This window comes from Mesoplodon mirus, assembly GCF_964341445.2.
Source record: "Mesoplodon mirus genome assembly, chromosome: 15".
NCBI lineage: Eukaryota > Metazoa > Chordata > Mammalia > Artiodactyla > Ziphiidae > Mesoplodon > Mesoplodon mirus.
The window spans coordinates 855,314-868,517 of record NC_138991.1 but is presented as its reverse complement, the minus strand read 5'-3'; the positions used below and the strand labels follow the sequence as shown (position 1 = coordinate 868,517).

The following is a 13,204-nucleotide window of genomic DNA, read 5'->3' as shown; positions in this document are numbered from 1 at the left end:
TGCCTTCTGTAGAGTTTCATTTTTTTCTAGTTATTATTGAGTCCCTTCTCTTTTCCTTTTCTGGTATTTTTTAGTTGTTTTCTTAAGGGCTACCCTGGGATTATGATTAATCCCATCTTAAATTTGTAACAATCTAGTTTGAATTAACACCAACTCAGCTTCCATAGTGAACAGAGACTCTGCTCTTGTGCAGTCCGCCCCCTTTATGTTGTAACTGTTACAAATTACACTCTCTACATTGTGCACCCAGAAATACAGATTTATGATTATTGCTTTATGCCTTTGTCTTTTAACTCATATAAGGGAAAAAATGAGTTACAAATCAAAAATATAATACTATTCACTTTCACATTTACCTGTGTAGTTAACTTTACCAGTGTCTGTGTGGCTTGAGGTACTGTCCAGGGTCCTTTCACTTCCGTCTGAAGAGCCCTCTCCAGCATTTCTTGTAGGGCAGGTCTATTAGCTACAAACTCCCTCAGCTTTTGTTTTTATGGGAATGCTGTGATTTCTCTTTTGAAGCATAATTTTGCCAGACAAAATCGAGTTTTTTCTTTGCAGACTTTAAACACGTCATCCCACTGCCTTCTGGCCCCCATGGTTTCTGATGAGAAATCGGCAGTTACCCTCACTGAGGACCCTTGGGCACCAAGAGTCCTTTCTCTCCTGCTGCTTCCAAGACTCCCTCTGTCTGTGGGCTTCAACAGTTTGATCATAATGAGCCCTGGTGTGAATCCCTTTGACTTTATACTACTTGGATGTACAGATTCACATCTTTCTTCAAATCTGGGAAGTTTTCAGCCTTATTTTTTCAGGTATTCTTTTTGCCCAATGCCTCTTCTCTTTCTGGGGCTCCCATTATGCAAATGGTACATCAGATGGTATCCCACAGGCCTCGTGGGCTCTGCTCACTTTTCTTCACTTGTTCTCTTTCTGCTCCTCAGACCGGGTCACTTCAACTCACCTGTCTTCAAGTCTGCCGATTCTTCCCTCTGCCTGCTCAGATCTGCTGCTGAACCCTCTAGTGCATTTTTCATTTCAGTTATTGTACTCTTCAGCTCCAGAATTTCTATCTGTTTTCTTTTTATTATTTCTGTCTCTATGGACATTCTCTATTTGGTGAGACATCATTCTTCTGATTTCCTTTAGTCCACGGATTCCTTTAGTCTTTTGTGCATATTTAAACAGCTAATTGAAAGTCTTTGTCTAGTAAATCAAACATCAGGGCTTCTTCAGGGGCAGTATCTATTACTTTTTTTTTTTTTTTTCCTGTGACTGGATCACACTTTCTTGTTTCTTTGCATGCCTCACAATTTTTTGTTGAAAACTAGACATTTTGAGTATTGTAATGTGGTACCTCTGGAAGTCAGATTCCTCCCCATCCCTGGAGTTTGTTGCTGCTGTTTGTTGTTGATTGTAGTCGTTTGTTAAGTGACTTTTCTAAGCTATTCCATAAACACTGTATTCTTTGTGTGTGTGGTCACTGAAGTCTCTGTTCCCTTAGCTCAGTGGTCAGATGGTGACTTGACAGACCTTCCCTTAAACCCAAAGAACCAAAGAGGAAACAAATGCTCTCAGCCTCTGCAGACCGGCCCTGTGTTGGGGCACTCCTCCAACACCTGAGAAGGTCACTTACAGCTCTGCCTTAGCCTCACTTCCTGCTTGCACGGAGTCTAAAGATCAGCCTGAAGTGAGCAATTAGTGCCTTCTCCAGTCACTTCTGAGCCTGCGTCCAGCACTGGGCATGTGTGTGCCTCCTAGATCCCCCAGTGTATGGGGGTCCTTCCCAAGCCCTAATTCTTCCACGTCTCCTTCCCAAACCTCCGAGCTTCTCGGAGAGGAGGCGCAGAGGGTAGGTGCTGCGTGTTCAGGCAACGCTCCTTCCCTGTGCTACTCAAACCTCCGAACCACACGTAGTGCTGTGACTTCATTGTCAATATGGGTGGGACTGGGGGGCATCTTTGTTCTTCTTCACACTCCTTTGCATTTAAAAGAAGTAGCCATTTGAAGCTCTTATGGTGAAAGACACATGCATACATACATACATAAAAGTAGGCTGCACCCAGGGCAAGACCACGTCTTTAAAAAAGAAATGCAGGGGCCTCCCTGGTGGCGCAGTGGTTGAGAGTCCGCCTGCCGATGCAGGGGATACGGGTTCGTGCCCCGGTCTGGGAGGATCCCATATGCCGCGGAGCGGCTGGGCCCGTGAGCCATGGCCGCTGGGCCTGCGCATCCGGAGCCTGTGCTCCGCAACGGGAGAGGCCACAACAGTGAGAGGCCCGCATACCGCAAAAAGAAAAAAAAAAATAATAATAAAAATAAAAACGAAATGCACTTGAGGGGCCAGGGCAGTGTCCAGCCAGCAGTAAAGGCCAGTCAACTCCAAAGGTCCACTGGGTCCCCTGGGCTTTGGGAGGGGCTGCAGGAACGCTGGGCCCATCGGGCAGCCTGTGCTCAGGCCCACACTCTCAGGATGGCTCATGAAGCACTACTGGAGGCCGAGTGGCCACTGTGACCCCCAGTGACGGGGTGGGCATTGTGAGCTGGGGCAGCACAGACATCGCTCTGGCACCTACCTGTGTGGGGAATCTCTGAACCCTGATTCCACAAGTGCAGGATGGGTGTCAGTGCTGTGAAGGGACACCTCGGGGGCACCTGTGACAGCCTGGCCCAGGTCCCAGGGCCCACAGAACGCTGGCCAGCACCCTAGCTGCCAGACAGCTGTGGGCATCTAAGCTGGTTCTCAGCACAGACTCGAATTCCCCAACAGGGAGACAGACGCCTAGCAGGGCTCCACTCCAACACCGTGGGCCCAGGCCAGGGGTTCTGCTGGTCTACATGGAGGTCCACGTGGCACTCCATGTGGGGGCCACCTGGACTCACCTGGATCAGGCCTGCTGCAGGGTTCCGCCTCTTCTCAAAGTGCTTCTGACGATGCTGCTCTTGAACTTTCAGGGCAAAGCCAGACCCCAAAATGCCCTGCAAGTCACTGGGGTCAGACGATGCCCCAGGGACCACAGCCCCACACTGAGTTCCTCAGGGTCAGACCACGACCGGGGAACCGCACCCCTACTCCACCCTTGCCTGCACACTTCTGGCTCCACCTTCCTGCCTCCTCAGCCCCCGGTGCCAGGAGACAGGCTGGGGGGAAAGACTTGGATTTGGGGTAAAGGGAACTTCACGCTTACAGGAGCCTGGCAGGGCCCACTCTGAACACATCTGGGCCCAGAGATTAATCCTCCTCCCCAATTTGTCCACACTGGAGTGAGTGGAGGGGTGTGGTCCGGGGTCACAGAGAAGGGCCACCAGGAGAGCAGCATCGCCAGCCCCCCCACCACAGCTGCGGGTAGAGGGTTAACAGGGCCCTTGCCTCTTCTGAAGGAGACCTGACAGAGCTGTGTCACTGTACAGCACAGCTCCTGGTCACAAGGACCCGACTGGCCAATCCCACAAGGCTGGGAGGCGCTGACAGTGACCCACAGACACGGGTCAGAAGGTACAGCCTGGGGCGGCAGGTTGTGGAGGCTGCCACGTCCACTCCTGGGGGCTGTGGACCTGCTGGGAGCCCTGCCCCTGCCCCACATGGCCCCGAGGGCAGCTGTGGTCACCAGGGGAGCCCAAACCCCGTCCCCAGCAAAGGCAGGAAGGGGCGGGACTCACAGCAGGAAGAGCAAAGAAGGAGACGCCGATGAGGGTGAAAGTTGCCGCCAGGAGCCTCCCATTCCAGGTCTGGGGGTACTTGTCCCCGTAGCCGATGGTCGTCAGGGTGATCTGCGGACAGCAGGCCCCATTGCTCAGCCAGGCCGGACAGTGGCCGCCTGGAGGCCCGGGACCTGAGCCAGACCCTCCTCCTGAGGCCTCAGGGCAGCTGGACAGACCCCCCGCCGTGCCGCCCTCCCAGGGCCCGAGAGGCCAGGGTCACTGCTGGCTGCCCCTCCCCCCTCAACAATCACGTCCACACTCCAAACCTCCGCTCCGTCCCTGTGTGCTGGGCGTGGGGGTCAGGCTCTGCTCTCGTTTCACACCCAGCCAGGAGCCAGGAGGCTAGGAGAGAGCCAGGGGCCTGAGAGGTGACAGTGCCGAGGGACCTTCCAGGGACGCGGAGAGGGTCGTGTGGGCCCTTCGGAGGGTGGCTTGTAAGCTGAGGCCAGGAGAGCGGGAGGGGCCGGGGGTGGGGCTGGAGGAGGCGACAGGAGGGGCCGGACTGGAGAAGGAAAAGGCCCCCCTCCCCAGGGTGTGGCAGGCAGGGCCACGGAGGTGCTTGTGTTTAGAATTGCTCTGCGGTGGGGAGCGGGCAAGGAGGAAGTGGGGCCCAGACGGGCCTTCCCAGGAGCCCAAATGGAGGGGGCCATCTTCAGGTAGCTCCCACAACACCTGCCGAAGTGGAGGCTCAGGCCTGGTGTGCAGGACCACCAAGGCCACACACAGAGGCAGGTACGGAGGCTCAGGACAGACCACGTGGCCAGCTGGGCTGGGAGGTGGGCCCAGGCGGGCCCTGAGAGGGGAGGTCTTAGCCAAACAGAGGGAGGGGCCGAGGTGCGAGCAGGAGAGGGGACTGGGGGCAGGGGCGGCCCTGGCCAGGCGGCGGACAGGAGCAGAGGTTCCTCATGGGGGACTCGGACAGCAGGGTCACCTGGCCCCCGCGCCAGGGGCACGGACATCTCCCACCGTCCACCCACCGTCCACCCTGGGCATCCATCCCCCCGACTCGGGGGTCATGCAGAGAGTCCACCCGAAGCCCACTGTGCAGTCTGAGAAAAGTCTGCAAAACGGGGCTGAATAATCACGGCTTCGCCAGCAGGGACTTCTGTGCCGGTCCCCTGCGAAATCACAGCCAAGGCATTCGGGCCTGCATAGAAGGTTCTGGGAAGGCGCCAGCGAGCTGGGCGCAGGTGACAGGGAGCTGGGTGGAGTGAGCCGGCTTCTCACCAGAAACCTCCCGGTGGTCGGGCTCCTCTAGTCGGCTGCTTTCAACAGAAACTAAACACATCTTAAAGACGTAAAATACTCAAAATCACGCCCCCCCCCCAAAACTCGGCAGCGCGACAGGAAAGGCTGTGAAAGGACACAAGCCGAGGGTGAGGGCAGCAAACCGGGCAAGACGGAGGCCGATGCGGGCCTGACTCAGGGCCAGGAGGTGGGGAGAAACCCAAGGGCTCTCGGGGCTCAAGGAAAGGCCCCAGGCCTGGCGCTGATGTAGGCACAGGGCGCGCAGGGTAGGACGGCGAGTCTGTGCCAGGGCGCCCGCACCCGCCCCAGGACCACGGACCCATGTCCTCCCCAACACCGGCGAACACTGGAGCAGCAAGAGGGGAGACACTTCCCCTCCTGCCCACCCACCAGCAGCCGGGCCTGTACCCCACATGCCTGGCCCTACTCTTGGGGACCCCAGAGCTGGTCAGAAAACCTCCAACGGGCAAAGACTTCCTAAAAATTCCACTATCCCCGGACAGAGAGAAGAAAGTGTATCCATAAAACAAAGAATCTTGAAAACGAGACCAAAATCATAGAGTCAGGTGGAAGACACCTTCCAGGATGTAGGCAAAGAGATGAGGAATCTAGATAGGACACATTCCACGGTCCAGCGGTCTCGCCAGCGGCCTCGGAGCCCCGGGAAGAAGGGAAGGAGGAAGCTGTAGACTTTGAAGCCGAAAAGGGCACCAGGCTCCTGGAAGGAAGCGCCCCCCCACAGGGCCCACATTCCAGAAGAATGTCAGGGAGGGAGGGGCCCGGCCACCAGCGGGAGCGTGGAATTGGGGCACCTTCAGACACGCGTCTCACAAACTTCTTCCCTCAGAAGACTGTGACCTCCAAACCAAAGGCAGACTGGGGGTGGTGCTGGGGGACTCGGCACCTGGGGGCCCAGCATTCGGGGGGCCCAGCCCTCAGGGGTCAGCATTTACGGCCAGCGTTCGGGGGGCTGGCTTGAGCGCGCTGCAGTGGGGGACTCCCCCGGCGCCAGTGAGGCCCCTCCGAGGACCCCAGGCCCACAGAGCAGAAGAAAGCGGGGCTCGGGCAGGATGCTTTCCAAGAATGACAGGGCCGGGGAGGGAGCTCATCGCACCCTATCACAGAACAAAGCGAGCCTCTGAAGTCTAAAGTTCACAGGGGAGGGAAATCCCTGGCTGTTCAGTGGTTACAACTCAGCGTTCTCACTGCCAAGGGCCTGGGTTCAATCCCTGGTCGGGGGACTAAGACCCCGAAAGCCGCGAGGCACGGCCTAAAATAAAATAAAAATAAAGCTCACAGAGGAAATCCCGGCGCAGGTGGGGAATATGCGGAAGGGTTCCCCCGTCTTTTGGGGGGGGTGCCAAAAGTGGGGGGTGGGAGCGGGGGCACATTTTCACTGTAACACTCAGGCACTACTTGGCGTGTTTAAGATTTTGATTCAATTCTTAAAGATGGGGAGGCCCCCCCGGAGGGCCTGGGCAGGGCAGGCCGAGAGGGCGGCGAGGCCCTGGCTGTCCGCTCAGAGGCTGGACACACAGCGGCTGTGGGGGGCTCTGATGCGCAGCTCTCGGTGCCCGGGCCTCAACTTCCCTCTCCTGCCAAGCCCCGCCCCCAGCCAGGCTCCCCGTCACCCTGCTTCCCACGTGGTTGGTAGAGGGACACAGACTCTGGGCCTCGTGGCAATTAATACAATAACTACAAGTAAATTGCTTTCTGGCTCAAAGGCCAGGTGAAAGCAGGCATCCCTCTTGCCAGCGACTGGATTTGCAGCATCTGCCCAAGGTCACGTGGTCCTCATTTTCGGAACTGGGTCTGGGGTCCCAGGAGACAATGGACTCTAACCTCCCACGGGACCCTCCACACGACCCCCGGCCCAGTGCCCCCAGGCTGAGTGTCCAGTACCCCCAGGAAGAGCTCACAAAGGAGGGTACTCTGGCCCCCCTGCCTGGGGACGTCGTGGAAACGGGGAGGAGGAGCCAGGCCGAGGCCCCCCGGGGCCCAGCCTGGTCTCCAGAGGCCACACTCCGAGAACGCGGAGCCTCGCCACTCAGAGCAGGAGGGCCTTCAGAGGGTGGCCCAGGAAGGCTTTTCTCAGAAGAGGCCACTTGCACCCGGTGACAGGAGAGGGGCCCTCGAGGGGCTCAGGAGGTGGGTGGCCATGAGCATGGGCTGAAAATCCACCAGCTCCAGACCCACCCTGGGCCGGGGCAGCCTGGGAGTTGAGCTGGGAGAGCCAGGGCGTCCACTTCCCCTTTTTCAAACTTACCTGCCCATCAACAGGACCGCAGGACCCCCCTCCCCCCATCACAGAGGTCACACGTGGTCAGTGAGGAAGGAGAGAAGGTGACTGGCCATGGCTAGGCACAGGCTCCCTGAGGCCAGGCCTCTCTCCACCCCACACAGACCAGCGCATCCCCTACCACCACCCCTCCTGGGCCGCCACGTCCACGTGGCATCACAGTCAGTAGTGGCCAGTAAGAGGCCCCAGAGAGACGTCTCTGGCCAGGTCAGCCAGGGAGAGCTGTGCGTCTCCTGTCCAGGCCCAGGGGCACGCCCTGGAGTGGGGAGCAGGGGAGGGCAGACAATGTGCAGGAGGGACCCCAAGGAAGGCCACACCCGGTGAGTGTGTCCTCAGTGAAGGGCAAAGGTCCCAGCGGCTGGGCACTCACCAGGCCCCACCAGAGCGCGTCCGCGTAGGTATCAAAGTGATCGTTCTCCCCCTTCTCCGCCAAGTACACCAGAAACGAGGCCAGGATGAGGCAGAGGAAGCCGATGTACCAGGCAGTGACCAGCTCCTGAAAGAGGCACATCACAGCCGCTGGGCCAGCGTCCAGCCCGACTCACCCCTGGGAGCACGAGGCCCCGCCTGCCTGGAGGTTTGCTGGGCGCTGCATCCCCCGGGCTTCAGCGGGCGGGTACCCCTCCTGAGAGCCGGCCGCAGAGCCCCAGCAGCCCTGAGCCCGGGGCAGGCAGGAGCAGGGGCGCGTTTTCCAGTTCCAGCCCTGGGTGGTCCCACACCTACGCACCTCACCCCTGGAGGGCGGTGGGTAGGGACGGCTCAGTGCCGCATCCACCCAGGAAGGGAGTGTCCCCAGGCGGCCGTCAGCCAGTCAGGCTGGAGAATCTTGGGCTTGCTTGGACCCTGCCCCAACTTGCCTGAGCCTGGGGGAGACACCCCAACTGGGTGCCCTTCCTGGGGGTTCAGCACCTCAGCACCCTGGGGGACCACCACCCTCTCTGTCCTGCCAGCCAAGCCCCAGCCTCCAGGCTCAGACAGGAAGGGTAGTGGGGAAGGGACTCTTGGGACAATAAGCCCACCCACAAGAGGACAGCCTCTTGGCAGAGTCTGGCAGGGCGGGGCCTGGGTGGGCAGGGCCCCTGGCAACACAGGGATGGGATCTGGATGGGACATGGGGCCACAGCCCCCTTGCGGGTCCCATGGCCAGCGGCCACCACAAGCCTCAGCCTAAATGGGCAGGAGCCTGGGTGCTGGGGGGCAGAGGGTACTGATCTAGCACAGCCACCCAACCAAGGAGCAAGCCGGCTCCAGGGCCCAGATGGACCGGACCTGGCAGACAAGCTGGAGAGAAGCGGAAGATGGTCAAGTCATGGCAAGACGCCCAGAAGAAACGAGGGGCTAGGGGCTGGGTCCTGCCTGCTCACCTTGCTGTGCGCGTAGACCACGGAGCCCAGCAGCTTCCAGGTGCCGCCCCGCCGGTCCATACGGATCATGCGCAGGATCTGCAGGAAGCGCAGGCTCCGGAGCGCCGACGTGGCGAAGACGTTGCCCTGGGAGCCGGCGGCCAGCACGGCGATGGATGCAATGAGCACCATGATGTCTGCGGGAGACAGCGGAGGAGCTCGGGGCGGCCCCTGCCACGGTAGGGCAGCCCCCAACCAGGGCCCCGGGAGGACGGACAGACGGACGCACACAAAGTGCCGGCGTGGGCCTGGCTCCGCTGTCCGCCCAGCCCAGCCCTGCCCTGGGCACGGCCGCCCGACACCTCATCGCCCTGCACTCAGGCCACAATAACCACGGGCTCTGACGCCAAGAGGGCAGGTGACGAGAAACTTCCAGAAGGAGCCATCCTGCAGTCCTGCCTGCCCCCACCTGCACCGGGCCTCACCGATCACACAGAAGGGCTTCCGCGCAAACTTGAGCCGCCCCCTCCAGCCGCGGTACCGGCAGCAGCAGCCCGCAGCCCAAATCCGCACGAAGTATTCCACGCCGAACACCACGATGGTCACGATTTCCTGCAGGGGAAGCCACAGCTGAGCCACTGCGGGCTCAGCTGGTGGGGGGCGGGGAGGGGAGAGTGCTGTGTAGCTGGTGTGTGAGTGGGGACCCCATCCTGTGTAGCTGGTGTGTGAGTGGGGACCCCGTCCTGTGTAGCTGGTGTGCGAGTGGGGACCCCGTCCTGTGTAGCTGGTGTGCGAGTGGGGACCCCGTCCTGTGTAGCTGGTGTGCGAGTGGGGACACAGAGGGCAGAGCCAATGGAGGGTCTCAGGTGACCGCCAAGGGGGTGGGGCTCCCATGCCCGGGGCAGCCCCAGGACACAGCGCAGGGCGGGCAGGGGCGGAGGGCTCCCCAGAGGTGCGTCTGGAGGCGGCATCAGCTTCCCTGTGGCCCCATACCTCCATCACCAACAGCAACACAGAAATTACCTGTGGTTGCCATGGCGCCTGCCCCGACCTATCACGGGGTTGCTGTGAGCTTCACAACCCCCAGCCCACGCCCGCATCTGCCAGGGAACACCCCACACTATGAGGTGGAGGGGGCCACAGGCTCTAGTGAGAACAGGAGGTGGGAAAGGGGGTGGGGACAGTGGGAGGCCTATCAGGCCTATCGTGACGACACAGGGAGAGGCCAGCCTAGGCTGGAGGGTAACAGGGTGCCGGGGGTGTTCGGGGGAGGGGTGGGTGGGGGCTGAGGATGCGGCCGCATCACCACCGTCAGGGGGGGAAGCTGGGAGGGACCCAAGGGCTACCAGGAAGAGCAGGGGCCATGGGTGCCAGGAGGACAGGGGTCCCTGCCGTTGGGCGTCTGGGAGATCAGCCCAACGGGACCGGGGACAGGCTGCCGCCCACGGGCTCCACCGCCATCAGGCCCGTCTGCGCCGACCTGTGGGACGCACCAGGATGTAGAGCGCGCCCTCCGAGCTCTTCTCGTACTCCTTGATGGTGGAGAACACAGACAGCACGAGGCAGGAGAAGACCAGCAGGAACCTGGGGGCCGGAGCAGAAGATGGTCAGCCAGGCCGGGCACCCAGCCGGCACGGGAAGGCGCCGGGCAGAGCAGGGGGCACGCGGCAGCCCAGGGCTCCACGGTGATGGCTGGGCCCCGCTGCCCTCCAGGATGCCCACCACGGTCCCCCCGCCGCCCCCACCAACGTCCCTCGCCAACGTCCAACGTCCCTCTCAGAGGGAACACAAACAGCGGACACTGCCTTCTGGGCCACTGGGCAAACAAGAAATGAGTGAAGCGCACAGCCCGTGCCCACGCGGGGCACCCCGTACGCAGTCACCCCTCTCCTCATCCACAACTGTTCCTTCACCAGGCCCCAAAGTAGACGCTTCCTGTCTCCCAGCTCTCACCAGCCTCACACACGCCGTCCCAGCGCCCTTGGCCGCCGGACCTGTGTCTACAGGCGGTGCTGGCGGGGGCACCAATGGAGCCAGGAGCCGACGGGCAGCAGGTGTCCAGCCAGAGCGGACAGGGCGGGGCTGGGGTCCCAGGGGGCAGAGCCCCCGAGGGCTGAGGGGCAGGACCCAGGCCGTCTGAGACACAGAGAACCTGGTACGGGAAGCTGGGCGGGGACCGCACACCATGCCCCTCCCACTTCACCACCACTGGGACACCCCCACCACCCCAGGGAGTCGAGACCACCATCCTCCGTGGTAGTGGTGGAGGAGGGGAGATGAGACCCTTCAGAGCCAAAGCCTCCTGGTCCAACCTCAGCCGGGCCACAACGACAGTGACTCGGGCCCTACCCCGCCCAGCCCAGCCTGCGTCACCGAGCGGCGGCCCTGCCCATGTGCCCCAGAGGCCTGACAACGGGGGGCCAGAGAGGCGCAGACCCGCCTCCACATGCGGCCCCTCCCCAGAGCGTGGCCCCGAGGATGTCTCCGGACGCGCCCCCAGCTCCAGGGCAGAGGCGCTCAGGGCAGATAACGGAGGCCGCTGGCGCAGACACAACGCACGCGGGGAAACGGTCACGTTTCAAACCTCAATTAATTTCCTTTGCTCATTAGCCAATTTATTCAATTAGCTGAGCCCTGGGGGAAAAAATGTCCAGATGTCTCATGTGCCTTATACTCGTAATTCTCTGCCTGCGGTGGGAAGGAGCCCACGTGCCCAGAGAGGATCTGCCAGGGTCAGAGGAGATCCCAGGGTGGTGAGTCAGGACCCCAGGGCCTGGGCGGTGGGAGAGACTGGCAGGATCCCCAGCTCAGAAGGGGCACCTGGACTCAGCACTCAGCTCAGCTCAGCACTGGATGCGGGAGCCGGGGGGACGCATAGCATGGTGGGCTTCCCTGTGGAGGTGTCCATAGCACTGCAGGATGAAGAGCTGGTGGGGCCAACAGAGAAGGGAAAGTGTTCCTGGCAGAGGGAAGGGCAAGTGGAGTGGCGCCAGGCGGGGGGGGGTGGGGGGGGGAGACAGTGTGTCCAGGACCCGGCAGCAGGCAAGTCTGACCAGACTGGAGACCGGGGCCCCGGGGTGCCTGACGCCATTGTCCCCTGTCAGGGAGACTGAGTCCAGGGCTGCGCCCACGAAGGGCTCCTCGTGCTGTATAAAAACATTCCTCTAAAGAAAAACAGGAAAGACCCAGGTCCCAAGGTGACCAGGCCCTCTCAGCCCCGCCTCCCCAGGGCGCTCTGACCAGCATCTCGGAACCTTCCAGAATGGCCAGGGCACGCTGCACGAAGCGCAGCCCTTCCCAGCAGGCAGCGGCCAGGCTGTCGGGAGCCCCACCAGCAGTTCAGGAGACAAACCTGCGGCCCAAGCTGGGAACCTCCCCAGCGGCCCAGCCCCAGGAAATGCCAGTGACATTCCAAGTTTTGTTTTTGATGTTTTGGGACAGATGGCCACAGATGGCACCGCCTGGGGTGTGCAGGGGATGCAGCAGGATGGACACTCCAGAAAGAGGCCAGCACACCCACATGGCAAGGAGGAAGGAGAGGCGGGCAGCAGACTCCCACGGGCAGCGGGCACCCCAGCCATGCCTCCAGGTGCAGGTAGGGCCCCCGCAGATCAAGAGAGGGACAACTCCAAAGGGCAGTGATGTCCCCTACCCCTCGGCCACTCACAGGCAGCCACGATGGGGAAAAGGCACTTACTTCCAGGTCCCCTCCTGTCTGCGGGTAACCCTGTGACCGGCGACCACCCCTGCCCAGCACATAGCCGCATCCTGGGCCCAGAGACCGCCAAAGCCCACGCCCGTCCCGCGAGGCTGGAGGGGGCTCTGCCTCTGGCCTCGTGGTCCCAGGCACGGCATCCTCCATTACAGGGGACACTTCCCTGGGGCCCAGCCCCGGAGAGCCGGGGGGTAGGGGGGGCCAGCCCTCCCGCAGGACGACACAGGTGATCACCCCCAGCCCTGAGGCCCATCACGGGGTCGCCCGCTGCAGTTATGCTGGGGCCTTGGGTACCGGAGCGTCCTGGAGACCCTGGGGAATCTGAGCCAGGCAGGGGCCTTCCTTCCCAAAGACCTCTCTTGCCTCCGTGACCTGGCTCCTGGCAGGCTCATGGGAGCTGGCAGCTGTGGATCAAAGGGACCCCCCTCCTCCCCTCTCCTCCTCTGGAGAGGCATCGGGGAGGTGCAGGGTGGGAGCCGCCAGCACCACTGGGAGGCCCCGGGAGGCAAGCTGTGTGCCGAGCACTGACCCCCCCGGCCCCAGAGGACGTGGTGGCTAGTAGCTGGGTCCGCTTCCTCCCCAGATGGGACCGGTGAGCAGTTCTACCCGCCCACAGGCTGGGAGACCCGTCCCCCTGTTCCAAGGTTCAGCTCAACGGCCAGCACCATCCTGTACATCTCCCCAACACCGGGACGGAGGCCCCAGGGCCCTGGGGGAGGGGAGTTCTCACGCCCTCCAGCCTGGGAACTGTCCAGGCTGCAGGAAAAGAAAGGAGGGGAGGCAGGAGGTGGCTCCAAAGGCAGAACATGGTGGCTAATTATGATAATGAATTCAACGTCAGGATGCTTCCCTGGCAGCGGTTGCCAAGGAGACGAGCAGCTCAAGCAACTGGTCCCC

General features: G+C 61.3%; 1 protein-coding gene across 9 annotated transcripts in view; it reads right to left on the bottom strand.

Moving 5' to 3' along the window:
* Positions 1-13,204, bottom strand: part of KCNQ2 (potassium voltage-gated channel subfamily Q member 2) — a gene marked incomplete at both ends in the record, with an annotated part of 47,870 nt that overhangs the window by 23,200 nt on the left and 11,466 nt on the right. For all 9 annotated transcript variants that reach the window (XM_082644983.1, XM_082644986.1, XM_082644987.1 and 6 more), the window contains 6 exons: positions 2,884-2,979; positions 3,661-3,771; positions 7,620-7,745; positions 8,614-8,789; positions 9,078-9,204; positions 10,086-10,176. In XM_082644983.1, the coding sequence (XP_082501109.1) occupies positions 2,884-2,979; positions 3,661-3,771; positions 7,620-7,745; positions 8,614-8,789; positions 9,078-9,204; positions 10,086-10,176 (727 nt within the window). The remainder of the gene's footprint in view (positions 1-2,883; positions 2,980-3,660; positions 3,772-7,619; positions 7,746-8,613; positions 8,790-9,077; positions 9,205-10,085; positions 10,177-13,204) is intronic.